At 35.5% G+C, this 12,099-nt stretch overlaps 1 protein-coding gene across 27 annotated transcripts in view; it reads left to right on the top strand.

The window, feature by feature from the left end:
• ARHGAP12 (Rho GTPase activating protein 12) overlaps window positions 1-12,099 on the top strand; it is a 65,801-nt gene that overhangs the window by 39,369 nt on the left and 14,333 nt on the right. For 11 of the 27 annotated variants that reach the window (XM_085538865.1, XM_085538864.1, XM_085538863.1 and 8 more), the window contains 4 exons: window positions 1,257-1,382; window positions 4,442-4,516; window positions 6,750-6,811; window positions 8,013-8,094. In XM_085538865.1, coding sequence (XP_085394991.1) covers window positions 1,257-1,382; window positions 4,442-4,516; window positions 6,750-6,811; window positions 8,013-8,094 — 345 coding nt within the window. Of the gene's footprint in view, window positions 1-1,256; window positions 1,383-4,441; window positions 4,517-6,749; window positions 6,812-8,012; window positions 8,095-10,058; window positions 10,182-12,099 lie in introns of all 27 variants that reach the window. The other 16 variants (XM_015853160.3, XM_015853159.3, XM_015853155.3 and 13 more) reach the window with 3 other exon arrangements.

Raw genomic sequence — 12,099 nt, 5'->3', positions numbered from 1 at the left:
TAGTATCTGTTGACTTATTGGAGCATGAACTCTATCCCTTTCAGGCTACAAAGCTTCTATCTCAGTCTCTGCCGCCGTGGTAGTAGTGTTGGTTATTTTGGCACTAACTTTATGTTATTCAGCTTGGATTTAGCATTTATGTTATTGAACTTTAATTTTGCTGTATTTTGTCAGTATGTGTTACCATCTTGGAAGACCTGAGGCTCTGAGTTTATAGTAGTAAATCAGTAGTGAAACTGTAGAATTCAGTGTGGTGTCAAGGATAGTTTTTGCCTTTTTTTTCAGAAAAATGATTATTTATAAAGCCACTTCCTGTGCTACATTTTAGTTGGTGAATTCTAATCTGTTATGATTCACACCTATTTCCTTCTGTTTCTGTGTGTAGGTTTCAGGCTTCTAACACTGAATAGAGAGAATAAGATAGTTACTGACTTTGGAAAAAGCAAACAAATCTTATGTAGTCTTTTCTTATTTGTACTTTCAGTGTTAAACTTCACTTGAAATATTTTTATAGTTCTTTATACTGCTCAGTTGGTGATGAATTTAAATGGCTCTTCTACTTTCATGAGTGCTGCAAAGCTGAATCGAAATTTAAGGTCTTTCTCTTGGCCTTCATTTTTTCTCAACCTGTTCATCTCTGGATGCTGTTGAGTTGGGTTTGTCAGAACATAGATCTTCTGTCTTCCTTGCTCCTAATGCTCTGCCAAGTCTTAAAATTATTTCCTACTAAATACTTGTTTTCTGCACTTAGAAATGTTGCACAATAACAAATTCCCTTAACAGTTGGTGCAGCTTTTCTGAGGAAGAAGTCCTCGCCTCTTAGTATCTACTCTCTTAAGTATATGAAATCTTGAGTCCAAATAGAATTATATTCAGTTAAACACTCTTAATCTGTATGGCTTACTGTAGAATAGCAGGGTTATCCTCATCTTACATCATGACAGGTGTTTTTTACTGTCAGTGCAATATAAAAACTTGAATGTTTACATCATATGTTTATTCTAGTGCCGTGCTAGTTCTTGATATGGCATTTGATTACAGCAAGCTTTTGTCCAGGAAATCAAACATCTATCAGTCGAGAGGACTACAGGATGGTTCTGAAGATTAAAAGCAAAACTTTAAAAAAATAATAATAAAAAAGGCAATTTTCACACACTTGGATGAAATCAGGAATCAGAAAGTTTGTACTGTAAAGATGCAGCCCTTCTTTTGTGTGAATTAGATCCTACTTATAGTTTGATTTTTCTTTTCTTTAGTATAATGCTTCACCACAGCAGCAAAGAGATATAATAAAGAGTAGGAGTCTGGACAGGAGGCTACAGGAACCAATAGTTTTAACAAAATGGAGGCACAGCACAATTGTGTTGGACACCAACGATAAGGTAGGAGCAAGTTAATCAGCATACTACAATGTGAATTGTTTTTGATTTGTGAATTACTGAAAAGAAACTGCTGTGTATGAATTTCTGAAATCTTGTTTTTATGTTCTGCTGTATCACTGTTTGATAACATTCAGAGAACCCAAGGACTGTCTGATAATTTTACTGTTGTTTCTTTGTCAGTGGTAGCCTTATTCTTGTTAGCCTTGAAATATCTTAACTTGTGTTAATTCAGAGTTAGATGTTTAGAGTAATTTTACTTATAATTGGGAATTTCCTGTAACTCAGTTCAGGCTGTGGAAAGTAGTTAGGTTTTAAATTCAAGAATTGTGAATGTGGGCAAGGTTCCCATGTAAGGTATACTGATATTTCATGCCTGAATACTTTAGTTGTAGGAGACACTAAACTTGAATGTGCTTTAAAGATGGCAGATGAGTAGCTGAGGTATTCATAGAGTTGAAATAAAACTTGTGCTTGCTAAACTAAAAATAGTAAAGATACAAATAGTTGTGTTATGTAGTGAGGTAATCCCTTTAATGACAGTTCTGCTAATCTCCTTTGTAATATGCGAAGAGGAAAAGTTGTGCTTGATTACAGCAGAGTTGTAATGTTGCTAAAGGGCAGAGCACAGTACTGGTAGTTCTTGGTTTTGATTCGCCTCCAGAGCTGAGCTGGGAGTTAAGTCAGAACAGAGCTGAGTCAGTAATAACAGAAGCTGTTTTCTGTGCATTCTTTGTGGCACGTTGTTGGTAGTCTGTTTGGGACTATCAACTAACAGATGCTGTTTGAGCAAACATGGGGACAGAGCCTCTCCGTTGTTCTTCCTCTGCCTGTCTCTTTCTGATTTCTGTGCCATTCTGCCAGTGTATGATGCTGATGTAAGCAGGGAGGAACTGAAATTGGTGTTGTAGGGGCAATGAATGACTTGCTGATTTCTGTAACTTCACAGCAGTCAGACCCAAGACTCATGGAAACAGAAATGCATTTTAATATTGAAGTGTTAGCACAGGCTACTGGCATAAGATGCCAGCAAACTGGCTTGCAAGCTTCCTATTTGTAAAGATACATGGAGAAATTAAATGATGTTAGTGTATTTCTGGGAGTACAGAGAATGACCCGTAAGTGGGCGTGTGTAATTGCACATGTCAAAGACAAGTGGACAAAACACAGTAGTAGTAATGAAAATGGATCTACTGCCCAGAATGTTGACACAGGGATCATGCTTAGCTGGCAATCAGTTTGGCTTTAGCAATTCCAAGGTCCCTTTGCCCTCCTTCATTCTCCCTATTCCTCTTATGCACCTTTATATAACAAATGTGTTGTCACTGTGTGTTTAAATGGCCAGATGGAGTCCTGCAAAATCAAGCCTGATTTCATGTCAGATTTACATTTCATACTTCTGTTGACAATAAAGTAAAATTTTGGCCATACTGTTAAAGGAAGATTTTTTTTTTACAAGATTTAAATTTATTTTGGACTGGCTTTTACGTAGCTCAGTGTTGAATGAAGATGATCATGTAATGCATTGGTTAGGCGGAGCTGTTTACTTCAGGACCCAATAGTCAAGTACCAAGACCTTAAGCCCAGTGAAGCAAATGTACAACTGTACAAATGTCTAGCGTAGTAACCAAGAGAAACTGTGCATAAATTGCTTCTGTAAAGTCAGTGACTTAAAGTTACTGTAGCTCTAAGAGATTTAAAATAAGCAGGCAGCAGGCGTTTGTTACTGATAAGGTGACTGTACGTAACTTCATTTGAAGCACGATGTTCGTGCTTTAAGAAAATTAAAAATGTACCTTGAGTGTTCTGTGGAAGGACAGGGAGACCATTCATTTGCTTAGAGCATTGATGCACCCATTTTATTTCCAGTGGTAGACATGCTGTTACTTGTACTGCTTAGAGGCAGTGTGTGATAAAGGGTTAGTTAATGTCCATGTGTACTGGTTGTCTTCTTCCAGAGCTGCTTAGTACATGAGAACTATGCAATTAAATAAATATAGCAACTGGCTTTCAGATAGGTGGTTTCATCAGCCTCAAATGAGCTTTTTAGCTGGCAACAAGGGAAGATACTTTTTTAATGTTCTCCCATTGTTTTCCCAAATTTCAGTATTTTTGTCCTGTGAACATCTGAAAATGTGAAACAATTTGTCCTTAGGAATGCTATTGTTGTTTCTCAGTACAACAGTCAAAGAGGTAGTGGTAGAGTCAAAGAGCCACTTCTGTAGGCAGATGTATTAAATGGATTTTAATGTGCAGGTGTGCAGGGGAAAAAAACAAACTCTTCAGTTTAAATGGAAGCACAGAATTTGGGAGAACTATTAAGGGAATTAAAAGGGGAGTGGGAGGAACACACAGGAACTAACAGAGAGCAAATGCTGTTTTTCTTCTATTTGAATTCTTTACCAGATTTTCAGTACTTCAGGGGAAACACTCATGCTTTTTTGGTTCCAGCATTTTTTCTGGTTTTCAGATATGTGACAGTTTTCTTTTCCATCATTAATGCTTGGTTTAGAAGTAGAATGTGAATCTCCAGAAAGTTTTGGTCCTTTGCTATAAGGGAATTAACTGTCACGACTCACAAAAGTTAATAGAGCTGGTACAAGCTTTTCTGTATGTGTAACAATTTATTGTGATGGTCTTAAATTTATTGTCCACACTGGAGCATAGGCTGTTCTTCAGATTTTGTTTTTCATATGGTACCCTGCAGCATGTTTGTAATACATAATGTTATTTCAGTCATACAAAGAAATCTGCTCCTTAATATGGATGAAAGCTTTGCTTTAAGCTGATAATGTATTAACTTTTTTTTTTTTTTTTTCAAATGGATACATGTTTAATAATCTGGTTTGATTGGGCCGTAAGTATTGTAAGAACGCTGTTTAGTTAAGCAGGTTTATAATACAAGTATTTCAGAATATCATGAATGCTCAAAAAACCCTATTTTTGTGCGAGGGGGGAAGTTGGAAAGTGTGCCTATAGGAGGTAAGAAGGTTTTATTTTTTAATTGAAAAAAAAAAAAATGTGAGAAAGAGTAACTTGTACCAATTGTTTAAATTCCATAGGAATCATCAAGTTCTTCCAAGGCCAGTTTTCCTGAAAATGAGTCCTCTCCTTCTTCACCAAAGCATCAAGCCACAGTCAGTATGAAAATTGTTTCAATAAATACTTGTTGTAGAAATGTGCTATTTGTGATTAGATGATAATTGTCAGTCAACTTGCTTGTTATTGAGGAAGAATAATGGGATAAAACTGAAGACACTATAAAAGGAATGTATTGCATCCAACTGTGCTTTAAATATATATATATATATACATATATATATATATATATATTTGATTTAAAAACAGCTTTGTGAGAGTAGATTGTATCACAGTGAATGTGTTTAGCTTACTTGTGTCAAATTATGTAGCACTGACTTTTTCCTCCAAGTTGTGCCTTCCCGCCTAGCAACCTGGAAGGTTACAAGCAGCAATAAACAACAGCGGACACAGAAAGTTTATCATCTCATTAGTCACTAGTAGCTTGTATGATATGATGTCTCTATTTTTCACTTGTGTTTTCATCTCCTTACAAAGATGTAGTAATCATCAGAGCCTTATATAAATAAGCCTTTTTGCTTTCATAGAATAGCTAACAGGAGGGAAACTTCAACTTGCTCAACACTTGTTACGAATGCTAAACAGATTTGTGGTTTTTTTTTTGCCTTTGTTGAAGTTTTAAATGCGAACATTTGTTTGATCTTGAAATATTAGATTCTGTAGCAGAAATTGATCCTGGTTTTAAACAATAGGGAAAAAAAGTCTGTCCTCTTTAGCTGTCTCTGGAAGTTAATATTACCATAAAAAAGTTGCATTTTTGAGTTTTTATTTAGACTTCTCTTCCCCCCACTTAAATATTACCATAATTTTCTCATTAGTACCCTCTAGTGTTGCTGTTGAGTAAGACATGGTGATATGCTTTCCAAGTTCTGTTTTGGAACATTCCTCCCAGTTCCATGTGCCATTTTTTTTGATGCCACAGAATATTTGAGGAAGTGAGCATGGATTACTCGGTCAGTGAAATCCTATTTTTGGTAAATAATGTGTATTTTCACTGGCTTGGGGAAATACTCTGGCTCAATAGAGATATTAGATTAAGACAAGTAATTACTAATGGACCAAAACAACATGTGAATCACCAGATAAATGCTATCTTTGAAAACACATCTCTAGTGTTTAATGTGGACCGCATGAAACATGCAGATAAAAATGTGTAAGATTCATGAAATACAGGTCTGTGTCTCTGATAATGACAAAGTCAGAGTCACATTTCCCTCTTCTATAATGTGTCCTGTGATTATTCTGTGGTCTGCTTTAATTTGAGATATTCTCTCTAACATTCTCCTCTAAATATCTTCTATTTTCATTGGATCTAAAATTGAGGACATTTGTGTTGTGACAAAGCTAATTTAGATGTTTTCCCTAGCTGATTATTCCAACTAATGGGTTACTTCTTAAATTGGGAGTGGTTAAAAGCTGTAAGAGAAAGGAATTAAGAAATACACAGGAACTGGTGGGACAAAACTGGAGTGACTGGACATGGTAGAATTTGTTTGTTCATTTTGAGAATAGTACAAACTGACAGTTTCCTTTTTATCCTGAAATATTTTCTTTTTAATCATGCCTTATTTTCTTATTCTTGCACAGAAACTAGAAATATTCATCCCTTTGTAACTTAAACGCGCCCTTCTTGTTCAGTGTTGTTCTTTTTCTGCCTTTCACTGCTTGATCTCCAAGTTTATGCAGTGGTATACAAATCATACAAATATAAATGATTTTCATTGACAGTGCATAATTAAGTAGATTAAAAATCGTTTCTTTTACTTGGGGTTAGGAAAAAATAGGACACTGTTTTGCTGATCTGTTTTGAAAATCACTATAGTAATAGTCTTATGCATTTCAGGCATGATTTATTTAAAATATATGCTTAGTTAACTTGAGTAGGAGGAATCCTGTCAGTGAATTCAGGTTGTTTGTTTGTCAGATACCTCCACCAACATAAAATTACTGTTAATCAATATATCCTTGTTTAAAATTTCCACTGTATTGTATCACAAAAGTTTTAAGATTTTCTTTAAAAAAACCTAGGCCCTAAAGAAGGAAAGCTTTATACCTTCTCAATGGTAATTGGTATACTGCAATGTTTTCCCAGGAAAAATCTTGACTTTACTGTTGCTGCATGTTTAAATATACTTAAAGCAATTTCTTACGTTACAACACTGGCAGAGATGGCTTGTTGCCAGGTACTGATTATTTGAGAGGATTGAATTGACTGATGTCAAGGCAATAACTGCGGATTTTCATTTTAATTTGTCTTATTCCTTCATGCAGGGTCAAGAGAAGTACGGATTATTGAATGTGACAAAAATAACAGAAAATGGAAAGAAAGTTCGGTAGGTCTTGAACTTTTAGAAGTATGTTTACGTATTAGTGGGCAAGATATTTCATATATATCAGTGTTAATCTACCTGTATGTGGTGAATGGCCTCATTTTTAGTTTCCTTTCTTAGTTTCACAGGCAGGTACCTGCTTTATAAATCCTAATGTAAAATGGGCTAAAAATGTCTAACCTAATTTGAGTGTTTGCAGAGTCAGTACCAAATAGTGTCTAAACATGGTTTTTCCTCATATTTAATTTAGGTTTACTTTTTTACCTTTAATTTTTTTATTTTCTTAGGTCTAGTATTATATATGTCCATATCAACATTCCCAAATTTCTGATGCATGAAGCATTATTTTTTTAAGGATTAAATTGTTAGCACGCAGCTGATCTTCCAGACATACTCTGACATAGTCCAGTGTGGGTGGACAACAGGTTTATTCTCCAACTTGGTTCCCCAGAGCTGCTCCTAAGAGCCTGGTAGGAAGAGGTAGATGGTGGCTTGTACAAGATGTTGCTGGTGCACTATACCCTCATCACTTAGGTCAAATCTGTTTGGAATCACTGATCTGGATTACTGGGCTGCTTTATCAGAAGGATGCAACATGACCCTCCTGTCACTTTGAGAGCTGTTCAATAATAATTAACGCTTAGGCAGTGGGAATGGATTGTTAGAGCTTGTAAAGCTTTCTATTTTATTTTACTTTTAACCTCAGGGCAGATATTCAAACACAAAAATTGTCAGACAGCTAAAGAACTGATTTGTTCCTTTTTTTTTGTTTGGATGTGTAACAAATATTTTGTTGCTGGTGTAAATGAGCTTATTGCATAAAAGTGGGACACTTGCATCCAAGTAAGATGTGATCAGTCAATTTCAGAATTATGCAGTGCTTTTTTGTAATCTCCTTAGTACACAGTAGGCTGAGCATTCCAGATTAGCCCTTTTGAAATTATAATTGTATGGCATTCCTTCTGGTGAACTGCTCCCACTACTAATTAGGTTTGTTTGATTTAGACTTTGATAGTCAGGCTGGGACAATTAACATATGTTCACTTCTGCAAATATGCAAGCAATTAAGACTTACTGATGGCACTAATGACTATATATATGGTTAAGTATATTAACATGCAGGTCAGCTGGGCAACAGTGATAGACAGCTTTAATATCTGCTTTTAAAGTCAATTTATTATGTTTTGTTTACAAATATTTGCAGAAAGAATTGGATGTCATCCTGGGCGGTATTACAAGGTTCATCACTGCTCTTCACTAAAACCCAAGGAAGTGGAACTGGCTGGGTAAGCTCTGGAACAAGGCCTCGCCTTCTTTTAAATGTTAATATCATAAAGCACAACAAATTACAGCCCTGTTGTTTTTTGGTCTTAAATACCGATATATATGCACAATTGAAAAAAAAAAAAATTTATTGTTGTCTAACTGTTTAGTGATGGCTTACAAACTGGTGTTTTATATCCACATAATGCATGATAAATATTTGCATCTATTTTGAAACAAAGATTTCACACTGAAGACAATGACAATGATTCTTCCATTTTGATACAATTTCTAGTTTAATAACATTATAGTTAAATTGGCTATAATCCTGCTACATTCCTACATGAATCTGAATAAAAACGGTTTGTTACCTATGGCTTACATACTTACTTTGGAAGTCTGATATCAGAAGTAAAAGTAGATTTCCTACAGTAGCTTAGGAGTGGTCAGATACAGTGTTGGTTATTCCAGAACGCTGACCCAACAAAATTTCATCTTACTAATGTAAGCTACGCTGCTGTACCTTGCTGGTCTTTCTACTTGACTCACTTTCTGCTCCTACAGTTCTTTTTGGGCAGCGAATTGATATTGGCCATTCTTTTTCAAAGCTTTGATTTAGTTTTATTCTGCCATTTTGTTGCTGTAGGAGGGATGGTCACAGGAAAGTGGGTAAAGTTGCACTGGGAATAGCAGAGAATGGAAATGATGAAGTTGGACAAGGTGGTCGAACAGATGGAAAATAGTAGGGAAGAAAAAAAGAATAAGCATTTAGAAGCATGAGATGAGGTGGACTGTGCTGTTTGTTGTAGGAAGTGGACTTTGTAACCTAAGGAGATCTGCCCATACTGAGTGTGGGGGGAGGAAGGGGGTATGATGCACAGAAAAATGAACAGAAACACGTACACCTGAAATTCAATGACTTTCCCACCTGTAAATGTTGGACACTAGGTAAATATAGTTAGTATTATTCATAAGTGAGAGAAATGATAATAAACTTGTAAACTATTTTTTCATACATTAACTTCAGTAACAAAATGAGATATTGGAGAATCTTAAAAGGTGAGTTCCAAAGCAGGAAGTGCTTGGATTTGGAAAGCTTTAAAACTTGCTCTCTTGTCTCCCTTCATGCCCTTCGGTCCCTGTCCAGTCAAGTTCATTTTCATCATCCTACTTCATGAACTGGAAAATTCACAGCCGTTCAGGGATGAGTTTTGATATTTGGCCTCTGTGAACAAAGAATACTATTATTTTTTAATTCTAAAAACTTTTTAATACTCTTAATGCAAATTTAACAATTGACGGGAAAAAAGCAAAACAAAAGCACAGCACATTAATTTTAACTGTGTTCATTATATCACTGTTCCTGATTATTGTATGATACAGTTAGAAATAAATGCATACCAGACTGTGATCTGTAAAAAAACAAAAAGAAAAGTCACGTAATTCTGCTTGGTTGGGCAGAGCAATGTTGGCTGTGTTACACCTTTCAAATGGTCATTTAGTGGGAAAAAAAAACAACTACCAATTCTTTTGATAATTTAAGTACGGCAAAAGTATTGTGGTCACTATATATAGTAAGAGATTATTTTTGTGTGAAACTTAAATACCTGACAATATACACAACTTTATTTTCTTGGTCCTATTTGTATTTATAATTAAGTTGAGAACATCAAGGGAGAGCATCAGCTGTGTGCAGGTTTGCATTTGGCTTTACTCAACACGTGCCTTTTGTGATCTTTGTGCACAAGATTTTGGGGGGGGATATTCAAAATTCCACCAAATTTGACAGAAGCGTTGATCTTTATTAGTGTTATAATTGAGTAAAGTCAAGTCTATGTGACATGAGAGAAGAATTATGTTTCCTCTTCACCTCTTCATCTTAACAGAAGGATGTTTGTTTAGCCACAGCCTAGTAATTGATGTAACCATATCATTTTTTGTGCATTGTTTTGTGACTTCATCACTTTTCTTCCTTTTTCTCATCAAGTCGTTTTGCCTGGGGGGCTCAATCCCTGAGCTCTTGCTCTCGCTGCTTTCTTCTTGGAAAAATGCTCTCAGTCGTCGACCTGCTGTCACCTATGTAAACTCTGCCCAAGTTTCAGCTATCAGTGTATGTGTTCTTGTTGCATGCCTCTTGTCACTGTAAGGCTATTTGCCGCTAATCTTGACAGTAAATTTAAACTTTCCCAAGGTTTGTTAAGTTCTATCACTTCAAATAACACCTTATGTGTCCTGTTTGCTATTTTTCAAAGTTTTTTCTTTTTTTTTTTGTTTTTGAGATACAAATTAACAAAAGTATATTGCAGTAATACTGTGGTTGTTTTAATGGAACAAAGTTCAAAGATCTCCTGGTTCATCAGCACCAGAATTTTAATCCCAAATTTGCCTAATGTTTGAACCACTGGTGGCTTAACTAATAAACAGCACGATACGGTCATGTTTTGTTTTTTTTTTTAACAAGTACTGTGACTAATTCTTTTTTAACAGAACTAATAGAGTGTTTTTAAGGCTCCTGTGGTGCCTTTCATAGAATGTACATGATACTGATTAATTTCAGCTATATCTGTAATTAAAATGTAAATATTATGCATTTAAAAAAAAAAAAAAAGCTCAGTGTTGTTCTGCCTATATACTACATACAGATAGCTGATAGTGATCTATAGGACTCCTTATGTGTAATTTGAGCATCTGTATTAGTCATATTTTGAAGTGTAGCTGCCAAGCTGGGATGTTCTTTTTATTGGAAACTGATAAAATGTTGGTAGCTAATGTGGTAGTTTCATGGTGGGAGAGAAGAAATTAGTCAAGACTCTTCTTAGAAGAGGAAACAGGCTTGACTGGCTATATAAGCAGTTTTTAATGTCTTAGTGCTGATTATTAATTTAACCAGAATCCAACTAAAGTTTTCACAGTAAAGAAAAAAAAAATATATATTGTTTCATACGGAGACAGTATAGAAGGCAACAGGGGGCATAAACAGTATATGTGCTCTACAAATACCAGAGAAGGGAAAAGTTAAATAAATCATGCCAGAAATTAAGACCTCACATCAGCAGCTGCAATAGTCAAAAAAGGAAGAGAAGCAAACCGATCTGAATTATAGTGTATATCATATATAACATTCAAAGCAATATATCACTTCCTTGGCTTTTTGAGGACTATAACATGGCAGTCACTGTATGTTGCTATCTCTCCTGTGTTCCCTGAAGAGTGCAGAGGATGCTAAATGTTTTGGATTCAATCAAGATTCTTGAAAATGTTAGACCTTTTTGATTACCATGGCTCTATTATTATTATTATTATTATTTGTAAGGAGGCAGTAACTCTAGGCTTTTTCAATTAAGCTTGTGCTAAAAATGATGCAGCTTTTTCTGTTTCTGTCCAGTGAACGTGTGTGTGGAAGCCACATAATTTTTGTGCAGTTATCTTTTTCAAAATGCTGTTTTCTATAAGGGAAATAGCAGATCTCACTCACCTCCCTTTCAGTTCTTTTCAGTGTGTTGAAAGCTTTTCTCTCTTGTTTTGAATAAGAAGTAAGAGCTACTGACGGATATTAGTGATGGGGCTTCAAAAAGAAAAACAACCACAGCAAATAGTAATTGCTTAAAGGATTTGTTTGTCAACCTTATGTAATAGCTGTGTTTCCTCACTGTTGGGTGTGCTGGTGGTAAACCAGAAGTGAGTAAACTTCCCACTGAAAGATCAAGGGAATAAGTGCTCTTCACAGTTCATGTGGGCAAGCTCTGTTTACTGTGTCATACCACTCCTTGCGGTGTACAAGAGCGCTGTGTGTACACTGCCATAGCTCATCAGTATTGCACAGCTGAGTATACAGGTCTCAGCTGATAATAATGAGAAATGTTTGAGATGTAAATACTCCTGGGTAGATTTCAGAAGAGCTCTGTAAATCTGCTATGGTGAAAAAACAGTCTTCATGTTTTTCTTTTTCTTGTCCAAGCTGTAAGTTCTAAAGTTGTGTTACCAGTCCCAAGGAAGTATCTGTGTCTTGGTACTGTTTTCTGAAGAAG

The sequence above is a fragment of the Coturnix japonica genome, chromosome 2, assembly GCF_054131305.1.
Source record: "Coturnix japonica strain WE chromosome 2, WE-NBRP24, whole genome shotgun sequence".
Lineage (NCBI taxonomy): Eukaryota > Metazoa > Chordata > Aves > Galliformes > Phasianidae > Coturnix > Coturnix japonica.
Note: the sequence above shows the minus strand (reverse complement) of the source record. Positions and strands in the feature narration are given on the sequence as shown.